The sequence below is a fragment of the Meriones unguiculatus genome, chromosome 5 (assembly GCF_030254825.1).
Source record: "Meriones unguiculatus strain TT.TT164.6M chromosome 5, Bangor_MerUng_6.1, whole genome shotgun sequence".
Classification (NCBI taxonomy): domain Eukaryota; kingdom Metazoa; phylum Chordata; class Mammalia; order Rodentia; family Muridae; genus Meriones; species Meriones unguiculatus.
In genome coordinates this window covers 103,573,503-103,595,449 of record NC_083353.1, presented here as the reverse complement: position 1 = coordinate 103,595,449, position 21,947 = coordinate 103,573,503, and the positions used below count along the sequence as shown (strand labels likewise).

The following is a 21,947-nucleotide window of genomic DNA, read 5'->3' as shown; positions in this document are numbered from 1 at the left end:
TGCCAGGCGCCACAGGTCAGCTGGAGGCCGGTTCTGATGTTCTTGATGTAGATCTCATCCTGAACGGGGAGATTTTCACAATCTAGAGTCTCTTCTTTGTTCTTTTTAAAGCAGGGTCTCACGCAGCCCAGAGTGGCCCCAAACTCATTACGGAGCGGAAGCTCGCTTGAACTTCTGCTTCACCTGCCTTTACCTACTGAGAGCCAGAATTACAGGCGTGCACCGCCAGGCCAGGCTTATATTGTGCTGGGGATGAAACCTGGGCCGTTGTACACGCCAGACACTACCAGCTGAGCAGCCTAGAGCTCTCTGTTCTTTTTGATGGCATCATAAATGTCGCCTCCTCTAAAAAGCTGTCCCAATCACTCTAGGTTGGTCCCCTCTGCTGCTCTCATCTCAGCCTGTTCCTTTCTTATAAATCATTATTTCATCTTGCAACCATTTTGTGCATTGGCCTCATTACTTAGGCTGTTTTCTTTCCCTGGAATGTCAGCAGTGAGGTCACAGACATGGTCCACTTGATTTGTCATTGTGTCCTTTCTACATAATACAGTAATACAGTATTAGACCCCACACACACACACACATGCACACTATGAGGAGAGCAAAAGCCCTGGGCTCTGGAAGCCTCTTGCAGTACCACTGCCATGTAGACCTCACTGAACGCATGAGTATTTCAGCTCACTTCTGCTGCTGTACTACACTACTGGAGACTGGTTCATCGATGATAAACTGAAATCTGTATGGCTCAAGGTTCTGAAAACTAAGAGGTATAGCATATACCTCTTATATATGTGGTGAAGGCCTTCATGCTAGGACATTTAGTAAGTCAACTCTCAGGATAACTAATCCACTCCTTGATTGACACCAATCAGTTTCTGATAACACGGTCCTCATGGCCTAATCGCCTCTGCTTAGATTACACCTCCAAACATGGTGACACTAGGCATGACGTTCCTAACATATGAGGGCCGCATACTCAAGCCTTTGACAGTCTGGTCAATTTCAAAGCTAGGAGTCACGAAGGGAGTATTCAAAAAAGCCGCCCAACAGCTCTTCTTCCTGTGTTTGCTTGCAGTGACAGCCCACACAGTGAGCCAGGGACCATTGATGAAGTTGACCATGACAATGGCACGGAGCCTCACACCAGTGATGAAGGTAAGTGTGTGGGGGGGTTGTAGGCCAGAAACCTCACAGAGACCTCTTGTGCTTACTCAAGCCAGCCACAGGACCAGTCCCCACAGCCCCACAGCTATCCAAGCAGCACAGCTGCTCTTCAGCATGGAGAGGGACCGGCCTTAATATATGCCCTGGGTCCTAGCACAGGCCCGTGTAGAGCATATAGGGGTACTTACTACATAGCCCTCCCAGCCCATGTCATCCTCTGTGTGTCCTGTTTGGGTCAGTACAAATCCTCGAGACAGGTGTCTAAGAGGAAAGCAAACTCTCCCTACTGTTCCCGGCCCCAGCTCAAGGATCTGCTCTGCACCGGGCCTTTGCTGGGACCTGGGATGTAGTGATGAATGAGGTGGCTCCTCAGGGAGTTCCTGATCTCTCAGCAGACCTCCACATACTGGAAGCAGCTGCTTAAGGGCAGACTGACTATGGGATGTGACAGGGACATCCTCATTGCAGGGACGCCTACCTATTAGTGAGGACTGTGGAAAGAAACTCTGTGTGTGTGTGTGTGTGTGTGTGTGTGTGTGTGTGTGTGTGTGTGTGTGTGTGTAGAGAAAGGAAGGGCTCCGTCTATCTGATTCCTCTGCTCCTGCCAGATGAGGAACAGAGAGTCATGCTGGTTGCCATGGAAATCGGACTACACAGATAAGCAATCTGAGTCAATCGGGCTCCACCCTCCTTACCCTTGAGGCATAATGGGCAGAGTCTGGGTAAAAAAAACCTCACAGGGGTCTTTCATGCTTATTTGAGCCAGCCACAGGGTCAGTCCCCACAACCCCTCCACCCTCCAAGCTGCACAGCTGCCCTTCAGTACCTGAGGGCCCACTACAATCATCTGTCTCCTGGAAAAACAGCAGGAAGACATTCTGCCTTTAGGTCTGTTGCCCATTTTAAGTTTGTCTTTTTAGTACTGAGTTGGAATAGCTCTTTACATATTCTAAATATAAGTTTCTTATCTCAAATATGATTTTCAAATGTTTTCTCCCATTATGAGACCTGCTTTTTGCTTTCTAAATGGTGTCGTTTGAAAACAAAAGGTTTTGATTTTGATGAAGTCCAATTCATCTGGTTTTTATTTTGTTGCTCATAGTTTTGTCTGTATTCACCAAGACCCTTGTCTTGCCATCTTTTTTTGCAAGGTGTTTTGTTGCTTTAAATAACTATGATAAGATATGACCAAGACAACTTATAGAAGAGAGAGTTTATTTGGGGCTTATGGTGGCAGAGGGTTAGAGTCTAAAGCATAGTAACACCTTCTCCAACAAGGCCACACCTATTCCTTCCCAAACAATTCCACTAACTAGGGACCAAATGTTCATACATACAAGGCTATGGAAGGCGATCTTATTTAAACCACCATACATTTTACCAACATTTTACCTCAAGATGGAATATTAACTCTCAGGGTTTTTGTTTCATTTTTTTTTAAATTTATTTATAAGTGTCTGTGTATGAGTGTGTTTTCATGCATATGTGTGCATGAGTAGTCATGCCTGCCACACATGTAAAGACAAGAAGAGGGTTGTTGAGTGTCCTCCATGATCACTATATCTTGGAGTCTTTGAGTCAGGGTCCCTGAACCTGTGCTTACATATTTCAGCTGAAGCTATCTCCTCCTCCCCGCCCCCACCCCCACAAGCAGTGAGGTTCCCAGAGATGCATTGTCAAGTCAAGGAAGCTTCCTTATGTTCCTATTCTGTGGAGTGGCATAGGGAAAGAGTGTAAGGTTTTTGCCAAATGCTTTTCTCCATCTATTGAGATGATTATGTCATCCGTGCTTTTTATCTTACTGGTAAGAGGGGATACATTCGTTAAATTTTTAGATGTCAAACCAATTTTACATTCCTGGGATAAATTCTTCTCAGGCATGAAACACAGTTTTGTTTTGTTTTTTTCACACATCCCTGCAGCCAGTTTGCTAATATTTTGTAGAGAAAAATTTTACCCGTATTCATAAGGGCTGTTAGTCTGCGGTTTCCTGGTGATGCAATCCAGGTTTTGTACTAGATGATACTTGCCATGTGGAACATGTAGCCAAGTGTTTCTCCATCTTGTGCTTTTAGGAAGACTAGATGAATAATTATTATTGTTCGGATGTTTGCAGTAGTGAGGCCACGTGGGGCTAGGCATTTCTCTCTCAGAAATGCTTTGATGGCTGGTTCATTCTTCTGGAGACTCGTTCAGGTTTTCTATTCCTTCCTATAAAATGTATGTTAGCACGTGTGCGCGTGTGCATGCGTGATGGGCAGGCACATGCATGGGATGGCATGCATGTAGAAGTCACAGGACAACTTTCTTCTTCATCTTGTTGAGACAGGGTTTCTCTTGTTTCTGACACTACATGCTACAAGCTGGCTGGCCTGTGAGCTTCTGGGTGATCCCCTTGTCTTCCACGAGAGAATCCCACCACAGGAGGTTTGGAATAGATGTGCACCACTGTATCCAGCACGGTTTAATGAGGAGAGAACTGAGGTCATCAGACCTGTGTGGCAAAAGCATTTTTACCCATGAGGCATCTTCCCGGCCCCAGATGTTCTATTTTGTGTTTTTATATTGGATTATTGGGTGAGGGGTGCCTAGGTCATGGAATGTACTTCTGAGGTTGGAGGATAACAGGCAAGAGTTGACTCTCTCCTTCCACCAAATAAGATTCAGTGATCACATCCACAATGTCGGGCTTGGTGAAAGCACCCTTTCCTGTTGAGCCAGCTTACTGACCCGAGATGCTCTATTTCCCAAGTCAATTTCAGTAGTCTGCATTTTTAAAAAATGTGCTTGTTTTATCCAACTTTCTAATTTGTAGATAATATTTCTTTATGATACTTTTTTCTCCAAAGTAATAACATTACTGTTTCTCTTTCGTTCCTGATCTTACATTTGATTAATGTGATTTTTCTTTCTTTCTTTTTTATTTTTTATTTTTTGGTTATTTAGGCAAAGGTTTGTTCATTTTATTGATCTTTTTCAAAGAAGCATCTTGGACATCCTCTATTTTCCTAGTCACTGTCTCATTTAATTTTACTGTATGACTCCCCTTTCTGCTTGCTTTAGCTTTACTTTGCACTTTTAATGTCTTAATTTTTTTAGATTTAAAGTTTATTTTTAGTTTGTGTTTGCCTATAAGCTGTGTGCATGCAGTACCCTTAGAGGACAGAAGAGGGAGATAGATCCTTTGGAACTAGAGTTGACATGTAGGTGCTGGGACTCAAATGCAGATCCTCTGGAAGAGCATCCTGCTCTTAACAACTGCTGCTCTTAACCCCCGAGAAATCTCTTCATTCCCAGCACCTTCTGGCTTCTTCAAGGTGAAGGTGGAGGTTGGTGATTTAGGATTTTTCTTAGCACAGCGATTTGCAACTCTAAATTTACACCTAAGGCAGGGCTTTGGCTGCACCTGAGAGTTTTGATCATGCTGTGTCCTTATTTTCATTCACCGTCTGGAAATGTAAGAGCTGCTGAAAGTATCGTGAGTGAACACAGATAGAAATCTAGTGCTGCAGGCAGCATGGGGTGCTTACATCTAAGTGGACAAGGGAGAAAAGGGCTCATGCGAAAATGGGGTAGAATGTATACTGAGGTGTAAAATGAACAGAAATTTCTTCAGATTTTTGCACACACAGACACAGAGAGACACACTTGATATGGGATCTCCTGTAGCTCAGACTAGTTAAATCCCTGTTATCCTACCTCTATCTCCCAAGTGCTTGGATTACAGGTATGCCTCTGGCCACACTGGTTTCAGTAATTCTGCAATGGCATGCCAGATCTCTATGGACACTGCAGATTTTTTTTTATTATTTTATTTTTTATTTTAATGTTATAGGTTATTACTACTTAACCCAGGCTGGTCACAAACTCATAGACTTCCTGCCCTGGGCTCCAGAATGCTGGGATTTCAGGTCTATGCCCCTGAGCCTGGTACTCACTGGGCATTCTGAGAAATTACATGGCTTTCCTAAGATCAAACAGTGGGGAGGAGTGTGAGCTTAGAGCACTGGGGTCCCAAGCTCCAGCCCACATGTGCTTATCAAGGCTGTGGCCCATCTTTCCTCATTGAAGGACAAGGCTGTCTGCATCATGAACCACCCCTCTGACCTCACAGATGCTCTTTCTCTTGCTTTTCTTCCAGAAGTGGAGCAGATCGAGGCCATTGCCAAGTTTGACTATGTGGGGCGGTCCCCTCGTGAGCTGTCCTTCAAAAAAGGGGCCTCACTGCTCCTGTACCACCGTGCCTCAGAGGACTGGTGGGAAGGCCGTCACAATGGTGTGGATGGACTCATCCCTCATCAGTACATAGTTGTACAGGACATGTGAGTGAGAACTGGGGCCTTCTGTGCAGAATGAGGTAATAGATTAGTGATGCCTGGAATGGGCAGTGGAAGGGGAGTACTGGGTTGTATGCTGGCACTTTGTTCTCCCAGGTTCAATATGCTTGATGTTCACTAAGAATGGGTTTGTTTTTTCTAACTTTCTTTAAGTGGAAATCCATGGAAGAAATACGCACAGAGATACAGAGATAATATTAGGTCTGGGGCTGCCATGTCACTCATCACCCACCATGGTTACTTGCATCTCATAGTCTTTTTATCCACTATCCTGAGCTTTTCCTGTGGCCAGTGACCAGATTACCACTCCTAAAGGCCCACAGTCCTCTACTCCAGATGTGACCTTCAAAGGAGATGGAGAAAAACAAACACTCCTTTATTTATTTTAACCAGGCGTCATTCTTAATGATTAGGAGTTAAAAGCCACACATTCCACGTATCCAGCACTGTCAGAAAGTCAACACTTTGTATGAAGTTCTTCCCGGGCTCCCACTCCCTTCCAGCTTGGATAGGCTCAGGGGAGCTGACCTGTCCCGGAAGCTGCCGTGGAGCTAAACTTTACAGGAAGGAAAACCTAAGCCTATGTTGTGATGCAGGAAGGAAAGTTATGAACATGTGCAAAGGCCAAATGAATGAGAAAGGGGATGCTGTAACAGAGACATTGTTAAACTTGATAATCCTGGAGTCCACAGACCTCTGACACGTCACTGGCAGGAGAAAGTTATGGAAGGAAACTGGCAGGGCACCCCTAAAAGCATAGGGCTACCTCACAAGTATCCTGCACCCCAGATAGGGCGGTAAGGGACTGAGGTTCTCCCCCTTTGTTTGGCTCTGAGCCACTTTCCATAGGGCCATGTGAAACTCAGGATCAGCACCTTGTGCCAGGAGACAGCACTCAGTACCCTCTGCCCAGCTTGTGGATCTCAGCACTCGTTTCTCCAACCTGTCTCCATCATTGAGAGGGTGTAGGAGAGAGAACAAGCTAGAAAAGGGAAAGAAACAGGGAAATGGGGGTGGATTACAAACATTGCAATAGGCATTTGGGGAGGGAAGGTGCTCATCCTGGGCTGCTGGTCCGGGTAGCCATAGGTGTGTAGACGGCTTTGGAGGAGTTCTGGGCATCCTGGGCCTTCCTTGGGGGATGGGAACCACCTCCAACTCATGACTCTCTTCTCTGCAGGGACGATGCTTTCTCGGATAGCCTGAGCCAGAAGGCTGACAGTGAGGCCAGCAGCGGGCCACTGCTGGATGACAAGGCCTCCTCCAAGAATGACCTTCAGTCCCCCACAGAGCACATCTCTGATTACGGCTTTGGGGGGGTGATGGGCCGGTAGGAAACACGGGTTCATTTTTGCCTCACTAGTGCCCTATTCATTTGTTTGTTTGTGTCTGAATTTGGCAGACGTAAGAGGGCAAGAAGGGGGAGGAGGAGGCTGTTACGGTACCTCAATTCAACAAGCCATAACCTGAGTACAGCTGGGTAGGATGGCTAGGATGACTCAAGAATTCCAGGTGTGAGCCAACCCAGCTTTGGGGGACGGGAGCGTTGAAGAAGGAAGAGAAAGATGTCTGCTGAGATCATAGAGCTTTTTATTTTAAATAATCATAGGCCAGTCTGGACTACATAGTAAGACTGTCTTGAAATTTTAATATAATAATAATAATGTGAGAGAGAGACAGAAAAACATGAGAGAAAAATTGGCGAGTATTTTTGTTTCTCTCTCTAGCTCTTGTACCTCCTTCCAGCTTTTTGCTGAAGATTATTTGTTATACAATATTTCAAAAACGTAAAGTTCCCACAGTCCCCCATCCCTGAGACATTCCACTTACAGAGAGATCACACCTCCTTTTGTGCCAGTGAAAGTTGATACCCGACTCCACCCACCTGTTTGGTGGGAGCAGATATGCCAATTTATTCACAGAGGCTGGGCTGTGTCACATGACCCTTCTACCAGCCAGGAGCTGTGCAAGTCCTCCTGGGAACAGGAAAAGAGAAAAAGCCAACAGTCTCTCTCTGCTTCACCCCCAAACCCTTGTCCTCTTAGAATGTCAAGTCTGTGTGTCTCCACCCCACCCCAAAGCAGAAGGGTCATGTGATCAACCCAGTCTTTGCAGAGAGATCAAAAGACACCTGTGGTAGCATACAATGGGCGCATGCTCAAGAATCTATTTTAGTTGAGGTCCTGATGCTTCCTTTTAGAGCTGTCTATTCAGTTCAGCTTTGGACACTGCAAGATGAATCCATCTGGAGGGCGAAGGCTGAGGTCCATAGATGAGAATGACATGGTCCCCAGCTCCTAAGAGGACCAAATTATCTCTGCTTCTCCTCTCTCTTCCCTCTCTCTTTGTTTTCTTTCTCAAAGCCTCTTTCTCCCCAACACCTATGCTTTTGTCCTATCTGGGCACTCACAGGCTTGCTTAGCTTTGCTGGGGGCAGAGGGTTTGAATTGCCACCAATCTCATGGAACCCGGTCCATTCCCAGCACACTGTCCCTCCCTGCCCTCACCCACATCCAGCCTTCCCTCCCTTCACGAAGGCTTCTGTATCTTGGGTTGACATCCATAGGACACAGCAACCTTTATTTTGAGACCCACTCAAATTGGGGCAGGTGAGGGATAGTCCACTGATGTAGCGGATTCACAGAACGGATTTGGGAGAATACAGGAAAGCTTATGGCAGACGTGGGTCAAAGGCTTGTCCTTCCTCATAAGCAGCCCATACCTTTTTACACCAGTAGAGCCCCAGAGGTGGAAAAGGTACACAATTTTACAATGGGGTGTTCTTGGGAGGTTGGTGGGTGACAACAGTGAACAGGTGTTTCATTCCTAGGGTTCCCCCCTGTGCTTACTGTGGCCTTTTGGTACAGTCAAGTCTCAGTGTCTAGCTGGAGTCTGAAAGACTTCAGACTATATATTACCACAGCTAGCCCCAGAATTTCCAGTCTGAAACCTTCCTGCCCCAACCTGATTTAGAATTTGGTCTGCAGGGCTTTCTGCAGCCAGCCTGGCTTCAGCTCTCAGCTCTCCTCCCTGGGCCAGATTACTCTTCCCTTTTAGGGGAGATGTCATAGGTCTGAGCTGGCCCTTCCATTGCCAAATTGTACAGTCCGGCTGAATGAGGCTTCACTGTGCTAGCTCCTCTAGAATAACATTTAGCTACTGCATGGGGGTTGGCTGGCACATTCTGAGACTGGCTAGGGTTGACTTCTGCCCCATGCTTCCTGCCTCTGGCTCCTTTGCAGAGTGCGACTACGGTCCGACGGAGCGGCCATCCCCAGGCGCCGAAGCGGGGGCGACACACACAGCCCACCCCGGGGCTTGGGTCCCAGCATAGACACGCCACCCCGAGCTGCTGCCTGCCCCAGCAGCCCCCACAAAATCCCCCTCAGCCGGGGACGGATTGAGAGCCCTGAGAAGAGAAGGATGGCGACATTCGGGAGCGCTGGCAGCATCAACTACTCTGACAAGAAGGCACTGGCAGAAGGGCTCTCCATGAGGTCGACTTGCGGCTCCACGCGACACAGCAGCCTAGGGGACCACAAGTCCCTGGAGGCTGAGGCCCTGGCAGAAGTAAGGGCCTCACAGAGGAGAGTTAGGCCAGTGAGACACCCAGTGGGACAGAGGGTGGGAAATGAGTGGGGAATCCCAGTGGCCTTGGTGGGACTTGAGATGAGTCAGACAAGACAGTGAGTTGGCTTCCTTTCCGTGCCACTAGCTAGAGCTTCTGTAAAGGCTGGAAAAGCCCCCGACACACACCCAATGTCCAGGCTGGAGAGGGTAGCTGTATTATGGGGCCAAGGCAATGGCAGACCTCTCCACAAGATGCTATGATTGAGTCCATGTATCCACCCATGCATTACACATCTTTCATTACTCTATTCATTTATTGATGAATCTTGTGTGACATTCACCATGCACAATGAAGTACAGTGGAGACCTGCTTACTTTGGCCCTCCCCATATGAACTTATAGTTAAGGAGAACTGCCAACCCCAAGGGGCAACTGGCAGCTAGGCCAGGTGTCTTTGATAAGTAGGGGATGGTATATCATTTTGAGCATCTACAGTTTGGAAGTAATTCCCTGGGAGGACAGGACCGGAGACCCAACACATGGGCAAGACTAAGTAGCTGAAACAGAATGGAAGAACATTCCAGGCTCTTCCAGAGTATTTTGTTTCTTTTTGTTTTCTGTGCGATCCCCTCTTCCCCGGCCATTGGCCAGTTCACATCCCTACATCACTGGGCATCGGATGTATTGACATCATATTTCCAGAAGTTTCCCTTTTTATTACGCTATCTGTAATTTTGTCCAAGGGTCCATTACACACCTCTCTCAATGTTGTTTCTCAGTTAAGAGATAACAGGGGCTAGCAGGTCCTTCAAGCTGTCGAGAATCTTGAGAACCATCACCCTAGAACCTAGTATCTTCTACAGACTCTGACAATCACAAAGGGCAGGGCCTTCCTAAAGCTGTCTCCAGGCCTGTCACAAACAATCAAATGCAGTCTGGGGCACTGTGCTTCACACGTCACAGACTGCTGTGAGATGCCAGTGGAATGAGAGGAGTATTCTGCAGTTAGCTTCATTTATGCTGCGGTACTCTGGCCAAGTAGAAAGGAGTATTTACAAGACATTTTAGAGCTTTGCGATAATTTGTTGTGCATTGTGGATCTCTAACAAGAACAGAGTGTATCCCATCTCCAGGTGTCTTTAGTTTTTACCTGAGGAGCCTCTTGTTAGCCTAACACAAGCAGTACACTTAGCAATGCTATGCAAATTGTCAGTGTGCACGCCCACTCTAACTGGGTGGTGCTTTTCATCAATGGAAGTGGCATGGAAGCTCATGAGAAACTGAAAACAGTCAAGAAGACACTGCACAGCTACCCATTTGCTCAGCTTCATTTCCGAGGAGCCCTTGACATGGTTGGAGTCAAAGGGGAGGTAGTGCAGAGAACCCCAAATAGTAGATGGGTTCACCCTACATTCTGTGGTCTCCAAAGGCCCGAAACAATGTAGAGTTGAAGCCCAGGTAAAGAGACTGTTTTAGAAATGTGCAACACTGTCATCCAAAGTGTGTGTGTGGGGGGTGTATGTGAGAAATGAGTACCTTGCCAACCGTGCCCGTCATTCCCGGAGCCTCTCTGCAGCTTCCCTGGCAGACTCACGCACTCATCAGACTAATGCAAGGCTGCAGCCTAAACCCCCCAGCCCACCTTTCTCTGAGCTTTCTGTCTTTCCCATTCATGCTCTACCAGGGGTGGAGAGATGAGAAATTTGCATTTTAGTTATTGACATATTTTTTTTTTTGCCTTTCAGCTTCCATTGGATTAGAGCAATTGGAGGGGATCATGGGGGCCCAGGCAGAGACTGAAACCCAGAACAGTGGTTGGGGGCTGGGGTGACCCTACACAGTGTGTATACAGGAGACAGGGAGAAGAACCTTTCCTACACTCACTCCCAACTAAGCTCCGGATAAAGAATCTCCTGGAGACCCTTTCTTAAAGCTGCCAGCACAGTGTGTGAAGGGTTAAGCATGACAGGAATGCATAAAAGCTGGTATTAGTCATTAGCAAGATGTAGAAAGCAAATAGAATAGACTGGGACAGTGAGGTAAGCAAGAGGCCAGTTGGGGACATGATGGAGTCTGGCAGGAAGGAGACTGCATGCAGATACAGGGAGGAGAGGATGATAAAGGCCTCTGGAGGATAGAGGCCTCTTCAGTATTGCCAGGCTCCAGCCCCAGCTATCTCCCTAGAACCATGCATTCCTTCCAGGGCTTGCCTCAGACTGCGTAAGAGCAAATATTCCTTAGTAGTCAACATTGTTGAGATTGCACCTGCAAATGGAGGTTTATACAATAGCTCCCGTATTGTGCACTCTATGGGTTCTGGGTCAGATCAGCCTGAGCAACTCCTCTTACATCCAGTGGATGTGGAGGCGGCCCCTTGAAAGCCCCAGGAACAGGGATCTTGAGCTCTGAGGAGTTGGATAAGCACTGTCTGGCAGTCTGCAGAGCTTCCTCGTGTTCATCTTCTCACCGCATTTTCACAGCAAATGTGGGCTTTCAACAGATGGACCGAGTGCAGCTCAGAGTGGCTGGTGCTTGCTCAGCTTGCCCAGCTTCTAGATCAACCCCAGCCCTGCCCTGGGTTGGTAGACAAGGAGCTCAGGCTGGCCCAGTGTGCCACACCTCTGTCACCTGAGGTCGTCTCTTCCTGATGAGCCTGCAGATACAATGATGTACTATGGGCCATTTAAATTTTTGTCTGCTTTTCAAACAAGAAAAGAGCCTTTCAGATCATAATGCTGAGAGGACAGTGATCATCCTGTCATTCTAGGATGCATGGGGCATGCATGGTGTAGATAGTCATTTCCCTAATGGTAAGGCTTTCTTTCTATTTTTAAAACTGACATACAGCTGTACAGTTCTGTGGGGGAGGAGTGTGAAGCCTCTCAGTATCTGTACGAGTTGAAATGACTTTTTATTTTCCCTATTTGATCTCACGTGTGAGTGTTCTGCCTGCACGTATGTCCATGTGCCATATGTGCACAGTGCCCCAGAGGCCGATGAGGGCGATGGCTCCCTGGGCCTGGAGGTGCAGCCTGTTATAAGCCACTGTGTGGGTACTGAAATGGAATCTGTGTTCTTTAGAAAAGCAGCCAGTGCTCTTAACCACTAAGCCATCCCTGAGTTGGTTAGAAGACACCCTTGGGGTCTGATCTTTCTCTGGGCAATCGGGCTTCCAGAAAACATCCTCTAGAAGGTCTTAAACTGGCTAGCAGCTCTGAAGACCCTGTGTTGACCAGAGTTCTGTCTGTCCCCAGGACATCGAGAAGACCATGAGCACCGCTCTGCATGAATTGCGAGAGCTTGAGAGACAGAACACCGTCAAGCAGGCACCAGATGTGGTGCTGGACACCCTGGAGCCCCTGAAGAACCCACCAGGCCCCATCAGCTCAGAGCCCGCCAGCCCCCTGCACACCATTGTCATCCGAGACCCCGATGCTGCCATGCGCCGCAGCAGCAGCTCATCTACCGAGATGATGACCACCTTCAAGCCGGCCCTGTCAGCTCGCCTGGCTGGTGCCCAGCTGCGTCCACCCCCAATGCGTCCGGTCAGGCCTGTGGTCCAGCACCGATCCAGCAGCAGCAGCAGCTCAGGTGTGGGCAGCCCAGCTGTGACACCCACCGAGAAGATGTTCCCCAATAGCTCCTCGGACAAGTCTGGCACCATGTGACCTGCAGGACCAGTGACACCGCCGTGGCCCACTGTAGCACACCATGGCCTAGGGTGGCCTCGGTGGCTTCCACTTGCTTCCCAGGGATCTCCTGGCCTTGGAGGGGAGATCCTAGAAGGTCAGCCTGGGAGGGAGGATGTCTGTGGAGAGCAGAGGCCCAGGCGTTAGCTGCAGCTCCTACTCAGCCATGTGAACGCCACAGACCTCTTGTGGGCAAACAGACATGCCAAGGAAGGCTGGAGCAAGATCAGTCCCAGGGACGGTGTTTGCTAAGATTGAGGCAGATGCTTACCAGCTTCTCATAATGTCACTGGAAAATTATTCTCTCGATATTCTCTGCATACGTATACGTGTGTACATAAATACGTGCATATATACGCATATGTGTACGTATGTGTCTGTAGGTGTGTGTGTGTGTATTTATGCATCTATATACATATACTAGAGAGCTGGACATACACACATGCTAACTGTATATAGACGCTCCTGTTTTTCTTTTTATGAAACTTAGATTTACCTCAGACCCATGCCACCAAACATCTCCCACTGTTATTTGGTGGGATTTGCAGGGACTTCTCTGGGAGAACTTAGAGGCCCCACAGTAACTTCGAATGAAGCAATATACCACTAACCTGCAGAGACACAAAACCAGAAACAGTCTCCAGCTGTCTCCAGAAGTCGTGGCCTTCCAGAACAGTCTGCCCCTCAAGGAAGGGTGGGGCAGACAGTACCCCCATGCAGACTGCTCCTAAAGGTGGGGAACCCTTCATAGAAAACCCTCCATTCACCCCCCCAGAGACCCTGCCCTGCCACCCGGAGGCCAAAGGTCAACTGTACCCCGAAAGGCACAGGGGAGGTTGGTGTGAAGACCCATGAGTTTGTATACAGAATCAGGATGGTGAAATGCTGTGCCCCATCACAGCACAGCATTACCTATGGTTGGGGGAAAAAGAACAACAAAAACCAAAACAGTAGTAAGGGTGGTTCAAACCCTCGAAATGCTGTAGGGATGAATCTGTGGTGACTATAGAAGCTTTGGTTCGTTCCTCTTCAAAATATTTAATCTTTTTCTTCTTCCTCATTCTACTAATTATACTATGTCAGATTTGGAACTAAATGGGCAGGGAATGAATGAACATTTCACTCAGCCATTGAAGGGTGAAACTGTTTCTGTTTGGGATCGGTCCACAGCACGCTGTGTTACCGCTGGAATGTCCAGTGCTCGGTCAGCTTTTGGCCTCCATCCTAGACGGAAACACTGTAAGCTGAGATTTTATGACAATGGAAGTATGCCCCACCCTCTCTTCCCTTCTTCCATTCCTTCTAAAGCAATTAATGTAAACAAACATGGTGGTAGAAACAAGGTATGTGATTCTGGAATATGACAAGAGCCTTCTGCATGGCTCTTGTTTGATTCCATTTTATCTGCATTTTTGTTGACTCCATTTTCCAGATATTTTCAGATTTTTTTTTTTTTTTTTTTTTGGTAACGCACCACAGGTGAATCTGATCCTAATGGGACCATTTATATATGCATGTCAAGCCAAGGATCTTTTCCCATCTCTCTCTCTCTGTCTCTCTCCTCTCTCTCACACATACACACACACACAATGGCTTATTCTCTTCCTGCCTCCAAGTCTTACATCCCAAATCTAGAATTTGAGTCACAGCCCCCATAGGAGCTGTGTAACCTTTGGGTGCAGCACTCCTGTCATCTACAGATGCTTTGAAATGCCATCCTTGGCATTTTTTTCCCATTGGGTTTGCTTCCACCATCTCTTGGGTCCTCCATTTAAAGGTAACTTCCCCCGTTCCCCAGGGAGAGACCTAGTGAGTCACTGGTACTTGACTTGAGTGTGGGGAGGATCACCCATTCTACCTTTCCTGTAGGATCATCACTATGGAATCAAGAATGGGTACACAATGAGAATGTCAGGGAGATGCCGGAGACACCTAGCCTTTCTTCCCTGTCAACTGCTATGATGGGCCCTCTGTCTTTGAGCACATTTTATAGTTGAAGAGAGTAAAGCCTGGGAGTGGGCTGGGACCTTCACAAGCTATGACAGATGCCCTGATGCACTGCACCAGGCTCAGGAAGCCCTCATTTCCAAGTATCTGCTATCTCTGCTATGCATCCAGGAGATAAGACTTCTCTTTTGTATCCCAGGGCTATTCCAAGATTTTTAAGTCCACTCACCTCCTAGGCAAAAATGCAACATTCTCTGCCTGGATAAAAGCAAATTTGAGTTTACAAATATATTCTCTGACACGCCGAATGCCAGCTATGCTGTGCAGATTTGTCTCTGGGTTGACTTCATTTTCCTTACTGCCTCTCCCCAGATGTCCCAAGAGCAGAGCCTCAGCTGTTTTCCTTAGGCATCTATTTTTTCCCCCTATCGGCAAATGGCTGATGAGTTCACATTTAGGGAAGCGCACACACAGATGGCAGACGAGTCCCCAACTCCTCCAACCCCAAATCTGAGCTTTGATGCAGAACAAATGGAAAAACACTGTCCACCCCCATCCCCAACACACTTCTTCATCTGGTCCCCTGCATGTCTCAGCCACCCCCAGGCCCCACTTCAGCCCCATCCGTGTCTATCTAGCGTGAGCATCTCCCTTCCAACTCCTGCCTGTTTTTAGTCCACTATATATTGCTGTATTTGTTAAATGCTGGAAAGTAACTGTTAAAATGTGAAACTGTAATTTTTTTTTAAAGAAGGCTACAATTACATTATAGCCAATGCCACTCACCAAATCTTTGCACCTAGTAGATAGATCGATGTAAAAATAAATTACCAGAAACCTAATTGTACAGTGACTGGGGTGGGGGGTGTAGTACCATAGTTAGTAGTCCTCAATATAGCCGAGCATACAAGGGCAAGTGGTGTCTACCGATGTTCATCGCCATTATGGAAAGCTGTACTGATCAGTTAGTTGATAACGGGCATTTTTTTAAAAAAAAGTTATTTTGGCTTCATGGAATGATTTCTTAACCTCCAACTTATCCTGAGGTCAAGCCTTTTGTCTTTATGTATAACCGGTGTTCAGTCTGTTTTAGGAATGAACCAGCAAGATGTTCATTTAATTAAAACTGACCAAAGACAATTACTTCCTGGTCTAGTTTCCTGGGCACCCGTGTGGCCCAGCTGCCACTAAAGACCTTTCTCCGATCAATTTGAGAACAAGCTGAGCTTCCGACCCCACTCGCCCTCCCTGCCCTCCCTTCTCTTTTCCTCATCGAGCTGCTCTGAGCTGTGGGATCCTGTGAACAACTGTCGCCTTTCCTTGTTTTCAGTGCTAACTTTTCACCTCGAAGCGCCTTTTGAACCCCGGACAGAGCACACAACTGGAGGGAATTGTGGGCATGTTAAGACTAGGGAGTCTTTCCTCCCAAGTCACTAAACTAGGGGTCAGGAGGGAAAGGGATTCCTAAGGAACAGGAAGGTTTATGTCCAGTGAAGAAATGAAATTGGAGCGGGAAGAGATACAGGGAAAAGGAGCCATCTGTTGGCTACTGGCTGGAACCAGCAGTTCAGAGATCTGCCTTATAAACACTTTAAACTGGTTTGTGGTACACAAAGGGGAGCTGGTGGGAGAGAAGCCTCTACGCAGGGCTCCTTTCGTTGGCATCTCCTGGAGTGCCTTGTTGGGTGAGGTCCTTTCTTATTCGGGAGGCACAGACGCAGAGGATGTCTCGTGACCTGGTGCTTGGTCATCGATGAGTGGCCAGCGCCACATACATTCGGAACAAGTGCTGGCAAACCCCAAGGACTAATGGACGCGATGGTCCCCCTCTCAGCCTTTCTGTTTCTAACTTCTCATCTTCCAGATGGTTCCACACTAGAGCAAATGCCTCATTCTCCTGAGAAACCCAGAAAGGGCGTGGTGGAGGGGGTTGTTGCTTCTAGCTGTGGCAGTGGGTCCTGCTGGACTAGGAAGGAAAGGTGTGACGGGGAGGAAAGAGCAGGAAGGGGTGAGCTGAGGCGTGGCTTCACCAATCTGCTGCTGGGCAGAGCTGATGCTGACAGTTCACGCCCAGTTCTCTGGTTCTCTGGTCTCTTCCCCACTGAGCTGAATTCCAAGTGGAGAACTCCACGCACTCGAAGCTGCCCAGGGGGACTGCCAGGAGAGTCTTCACTGTCAGCCTGAGACCTTCTGGCCTCTCTGAGGTTGATCTGCCAGCATTCTATTGTCCCGTCCTCTGGGACTGGCCTAACGGCCATGGCTGCCCTTGGCTGACACCTCCTTTGTGTGTGAACTGTCCCAGGCAAATCACAAAGCTGTTCCTTGAAGGGGAACCGCCAGAGTGCACTTTTCTTCCCTTGATGGAAGTGGGTCAAGGCTAGGTCTGCTGCTCAGGCCCTCATTCCAGGCAGTGTGACTGTTTACATGGTTTGGTAATAGGTTTGCTTCTGATTGCTTCAGAGTGGCTGGTCTATTTTGTTTTCTTTCCTTCTCCCCCCACGTCGTTGTGACAGGAAAAACAAACCGAAACCACCCTAGGAAATTGCTGGTTGCCTGTCCCCATGTGATGCTAACTGTTGCCCTCTTCTGGGTGTCATTTCTCTACCTTATGACCAAATGCCCGTCCTATAGAGTGTCTGATTGGATCCTCTGTTGCGTATTCTGATGGTGCCTGCTGGTTTGATGTGGAGCTATCCTGTGAAATAAAAACAGCTTAACTTTTTCTCAAACGCATCCTGTGGTTGTTTGCAAGGGTGACGTGACACATGGTGGGCAGAGAGGGCCCAGAGGAGCGTTCTTAGCCCTCAGTCCACCCTGTCTGCATGTTCCTCCATCAGCCACCCTGGAAACACACTTTACCTGAAAGTCAAGGTTGCAAGGACTGACCATTCAAATGTAGCGCCCTAAGAACGTGGCCAGGGAAACAGGGCGGGGCATGGAAAACTAGGACAAGAAGGAAGCAGGAAGTGTCCTGAAATAATAAGGACAAATTGCCAGAGCCACAAGGTGCTGGTGTCTAGCATCAAGACATAAGTAAAATTTTGGCATTTGTTGTCTAATCACAATACAGCTCTGGACCTTTAAGACAAATAGGTCTAGGTATGTGTGTGTACATACATGTGCACCATTAACTATTAATTTTTTTGTCTCAAGCACTAGATTACACTTCCACAGTAAATTTCTCATCTAATTTTCAAAAGAGCCATTGCAGGCAGTTGCTATTAGACTCAGTCCTGCACCTCTTGGAGGCTAAGTTAGCCAACCAAAGTTAGCCAAGGAAGTGCAGGAGTGAGAATTTGAAGCATCTGTTTATCAAACTGTGCACTTTTCATGTGCTTTGTGCTGCCGTTCACCATGTATTAATCGCCCCGAGACTGGATCAAGCATCCTTACCTAGAAAGTGTCTTTTAGCACCCCTGCCTCCCCTACCCCCACCCCCCATTTCCCCGCTGCAGCCAAGGAAAACGAGGGCCTGAAGCTCCCTCTGGTGGATCTTCATGTAACAGTCTCTGTGCAAAAGAGAATGGGTCTTTTCCACAACCCCAGCGACTGCCCTACCCATCCAAATCCCACCACTCCGTGGTGGCTTTTTGCTAAACCAAGCTTCTGCTATGGAACCTTCTAGAAGGCTCCATTTTTAATATGCATTCTGCAATCCGTTTACTTGCCATAGCAACCGTGCTCATCCAGGAGCCCCAAATTAGAAGCCTTTCATCCAACGAATATCTTTTTATGTTCCCAAATTAGCTGTTGGGGACACAGATGGATGAGGCCCAGTTTCCATCTTCCAGCTCTGTAGCTGTTCACAGCCTAATTGCACAAAACAATCAGTCCAATCAATTCTGACTCAACAATTAACGGCAGTGTGTGTTGGCCTTCCTGTTCAGATGGAAAGGTGTCCTGGGACTTGGAAGTGCAGGAACCACACAGCTCTGGGAGGAAGCCTGCCCAGCAGAGGCATTGAACCTCCCAGCTGATCTGAGAAGCTCAGGAGCCTCAGCCGGGCTCCTCTGCTTTTCTTCTCTTCATTGCTTCTTCCGATGAAAGAGACTTATTGGCGGGATGAATCCAGGGATGGCCGGTGAGCAAACACAGCCTTTACATAGGATTTCTTAGGGGGCGGAGCTTCCCAGGACAGAGATTTCCAGGGTGAGGATTGGTGGGATTTCAAGTCCTGAGTTTAGGGGAGCTCTGGCATTGGTGAGTTTTCCTGCTTAGGGATTGGTGGTTTTTTGTTCAGACTTTTCACCTAAAATTTTCGTAATCTGGGAAGGATTCCATTGAGGGGCTGGAGATGACCTTTGTGACAGTTAGAGGCTGGAACAAGCTTTTGTGACAGTTATGAGGTCTGGGGAGGGGCTTGGCTGCCAGAGCTCCTGAGGCTGGGGCCTGGTGGCTTTTCTGCCTTTAGGGTTTACAAAGTATACAAAGTTTTCAAAGTTTATGAAGGGAGTCAGCAGGGAAGGCTTTCCCTCACCTTGAGTCACAGTGAATAGCCAATACTGTGCCTCTACCTTGGAGACACCCAGATTGCACAAAGGACAGATTTTAGCTATCCAACCGCTTTACTAGCACGTACACATGAACTATGGCTGAAATGTTTACTTTGTCGTCAAAATCTGTTTAAGATATTTTGGTTTATGTATGACAAATTCTCCAGCTCAGGTAGTCCTAAGCAAGAGAGAATATATCGGCCGCCACAGCAGGAACCTCAGACTGGAGCTGTCTTTAAGTTTGAGATGAAGCAAGGATGAGAGGAGCATTGTCTCGGACTATTTCTCTTAGGCTAGCTCACCACAACCCGCCTCATATGATGGCTACTCGATGATGCCAAATGCTTCCACTACCCGCGTCACCTCAGCCTCAAGAGAACAAACATCTTGGGTCTGATTCTCCATGCTTAGAATTGAGCCACAGGCCTGCTTTCCAAGTAGTTCAAGGGTGGGGATAGACAACTATAAGCAGGAATAAGCATCCCATGGGTACTGCCACCCCTATCCAGACTATATCAGCAAAGAATAGCTTCCCGCAGGAGGTGGTGAGAGCCGCTGTATCGCTGAGGTCCAAGAGTGCCAACAGTGATGGTTTCCAGTCCCACCCAATTCTAGGTTCCCCTACTTTACAGCCGAGGAAACGGATGCTCTCAGCTAGGATTCCACAGTGTCATTCCTGCTACCCTGATTGCTGCAGGACACAGTTTTCAGGATTCTGTAATCACCACGTGCAGGCCTGTTTACGCTGACAACCATTTAAGGAGTTAAGTCTGTTCCAGACTCTTGTGGGGAATAGCTCTACCATCCATTAACTTCCATTAAACACTGATATTGAGAATAATTCCAATTGCTTCTCTACATCTGTGCCATGTTGGTCTTTACTACTGTAGGAACACTTTCTGTTCGCTCGTGTGTTTTCTCCTCTAGCTCTCCACAGAGCATATAGGTTTGCATTAATTGGGATATTGAATATCTATGAATTTTGGGAAGCAGAAGACAGGAGAGGATTCAGACCCAAGTCTCAAGTCCAGCTGGAGGAAGTGTCCTAGCACACCTACTTTTATAACCCAGGATTGCCTGCCCAAAATTGGCACCTCCCACAGTGGGCTGGACCCTCCTACATCAATCACTAAATTAAGAAAACGTCTCACAGACTTGCCCACCGGCCACCTCATTTGAACTCTTTCTTCCCAGGTTACTGTAGCTTATGTTGACAGAAGCTGACCCAAACAAACAAACAAACAAATAAGCAAACAAAAAGCCCAACTGGAACAGGGAGGAAAGAGGTCTCTGGCTATCCTGACCCTTGCCCCCTGACCCTTAGCACTCTCCCACATCTACAGCCCCTGCATGCAGGTTTGATGAGCTCCCATCAAAAATATATATGCAAAGGCTCTGGGGTTACACAGACCCGAATGTAAATCTCAGCCTTGATTGACACCGATGGATGTCAGTCCATCCATTGTCAAACCTTGCCAAGTGGCACAACCCTCGGAGCTTACCTTTGTCAGGGACATGCGGCTAAGAAGAGGCTGTGCTGCTGCCAAGGGCCCTGGTGACGTTGTCACCTGCTTCATCTCTGTGCTCTGTAGAATGGAAGAGCACGCTGCTGGCCTTCTAATGACTGGCTGCATCAAACGTGCTTGAAGATAAAAGCTTTAGTTGAAAGTCCACCATTTCCACTGGTCACCAGCTGGAGGAAGTATTCTCTTTCCCAGGCCAGCCTCAGTTTCTTTATCTCTAAGACTGGGGAGACTGATTATTGTTTCTTCCTGATCTGAGTGTCCACTCGCTGTCTGGGCAGAGGCTGCAGAATCACAGGAGTGTCAGTCACCTCTGCTCTGCCTGCCATGTGCTTTAAAGGAAGCAGCCCGATGCTCCAGTGACTTTAGAGAACACTTGTGGTATCAGCTTTATCTCCTTGTCCCAGTGGACGGAGCCATAGATGCCACTGACCTAAAGGGAAGTATGGTTGACTGGATGCTAACCCTGGCCATTAGCGAGTGAAGCCAATAGATGGCCTTTTGTAGGAAGTTTGAGCAGAAATTATAAAATGCTGGGATGTTAGCAGGAAAAGCAAAAGACAAAAGACCACACACTGACAAGGCCAGAGGTGGGACTTACAGAGACTGAAGTCATGAGGGCTGAGATGTTGTGAGCAAAGCCAATGTTGTAGCAGGCCAAGGAGGGGAGCAGTGCCTCTGAGAGCAAAGCCATGTGGACCTGGGATGATATGAGGACCCGTCCACAGTGAAGGAGCAAATACTGATACCCAGTGGAGTGGTTATGGTCGCTACCAAGCACAGTTTTCATGGATAGTTCCTGAGAGCCCACTGCATGATAAGCTCAGTTAGTTTTCTTTTTTTCTTGTTGCTGTCATAAAATACCCAGCAATAGCCTGCTAAGGGTTTATCTTGGCTCCCAGTTGCAGAGTGTAGTCAATCATGGCAGGGATATCATAGTGACGGGAGTTTGAAGTCATGTTGCACTCATGGTCAGGGGGTGGTCAGTGATGAATGGTAGCCCTCAGCTAGGTTTTGGGACCTTTTATTGTTCCAAGACTCAACTCCAGGATGCTGCTGGTCTACATGAAAGGACTGTACCCTTCGATTGATTGAATCTAGGAAATCCCTCACAGGTATACTCAGAGGCTCATCTATGTGATGCAAGACTTGTCATGTTGACAATATTAACCATCACATGCGCCAGGTATGCTATAGACATGGGGACACAGCCATAAGGGA

At 47.7% G+C, this 21,947-nt stretch overlaps 1 protein-coding gene and 1 pseudogene across 3 annotated transcripts in view; both read left to right on the top strand.

Moving 5' to 3' along the window:
* Window positions 1-17,432, top strand: part of Srgap3 (SLIT-ROBO Rho GTPase activating protein 3) — a 228,228-nt gene extending 210,796 nt beyond the window's left edge. For 2 of the 3 annotated variants that reach the window (XM_060383893.1, XM_060383892.1), the window contains exons 18-22: window positions 1,079-1,158; window positions 5,309-5,489; window positions 6,685-6,834; window positions 8,747-9,074; window positions 12,329-17,432. In XM_060383893.1, the coding sequence (XP_060239876.1) occupies window positions 1,079-1,158; window positions 5,309-5,489; window positions 6,685-6,834; window positions 8,747-9,074; window positions 12,329-12,742 (1,153 nt within the window). In that variant the 3' untranslated portion in view covers window positions 12,743-17,432. The remainder of the gene's footprint in view (window positions 1-1,078; window positions 1,159-5,308; window positions 5,490-6,684; window positions 6,835-8,746; window positions 9,075-12,328) is intronic. The other variant, XM_060383894.1, reaches the window with a different exon arrangement.
* On the top strand, window positions 15,902-17,432 carry LOC110548316 (uncharacterized; annotated as a pseudogene).
* Window positions 17,433-21,947: the final 4,515 nt, after the last annotated feature.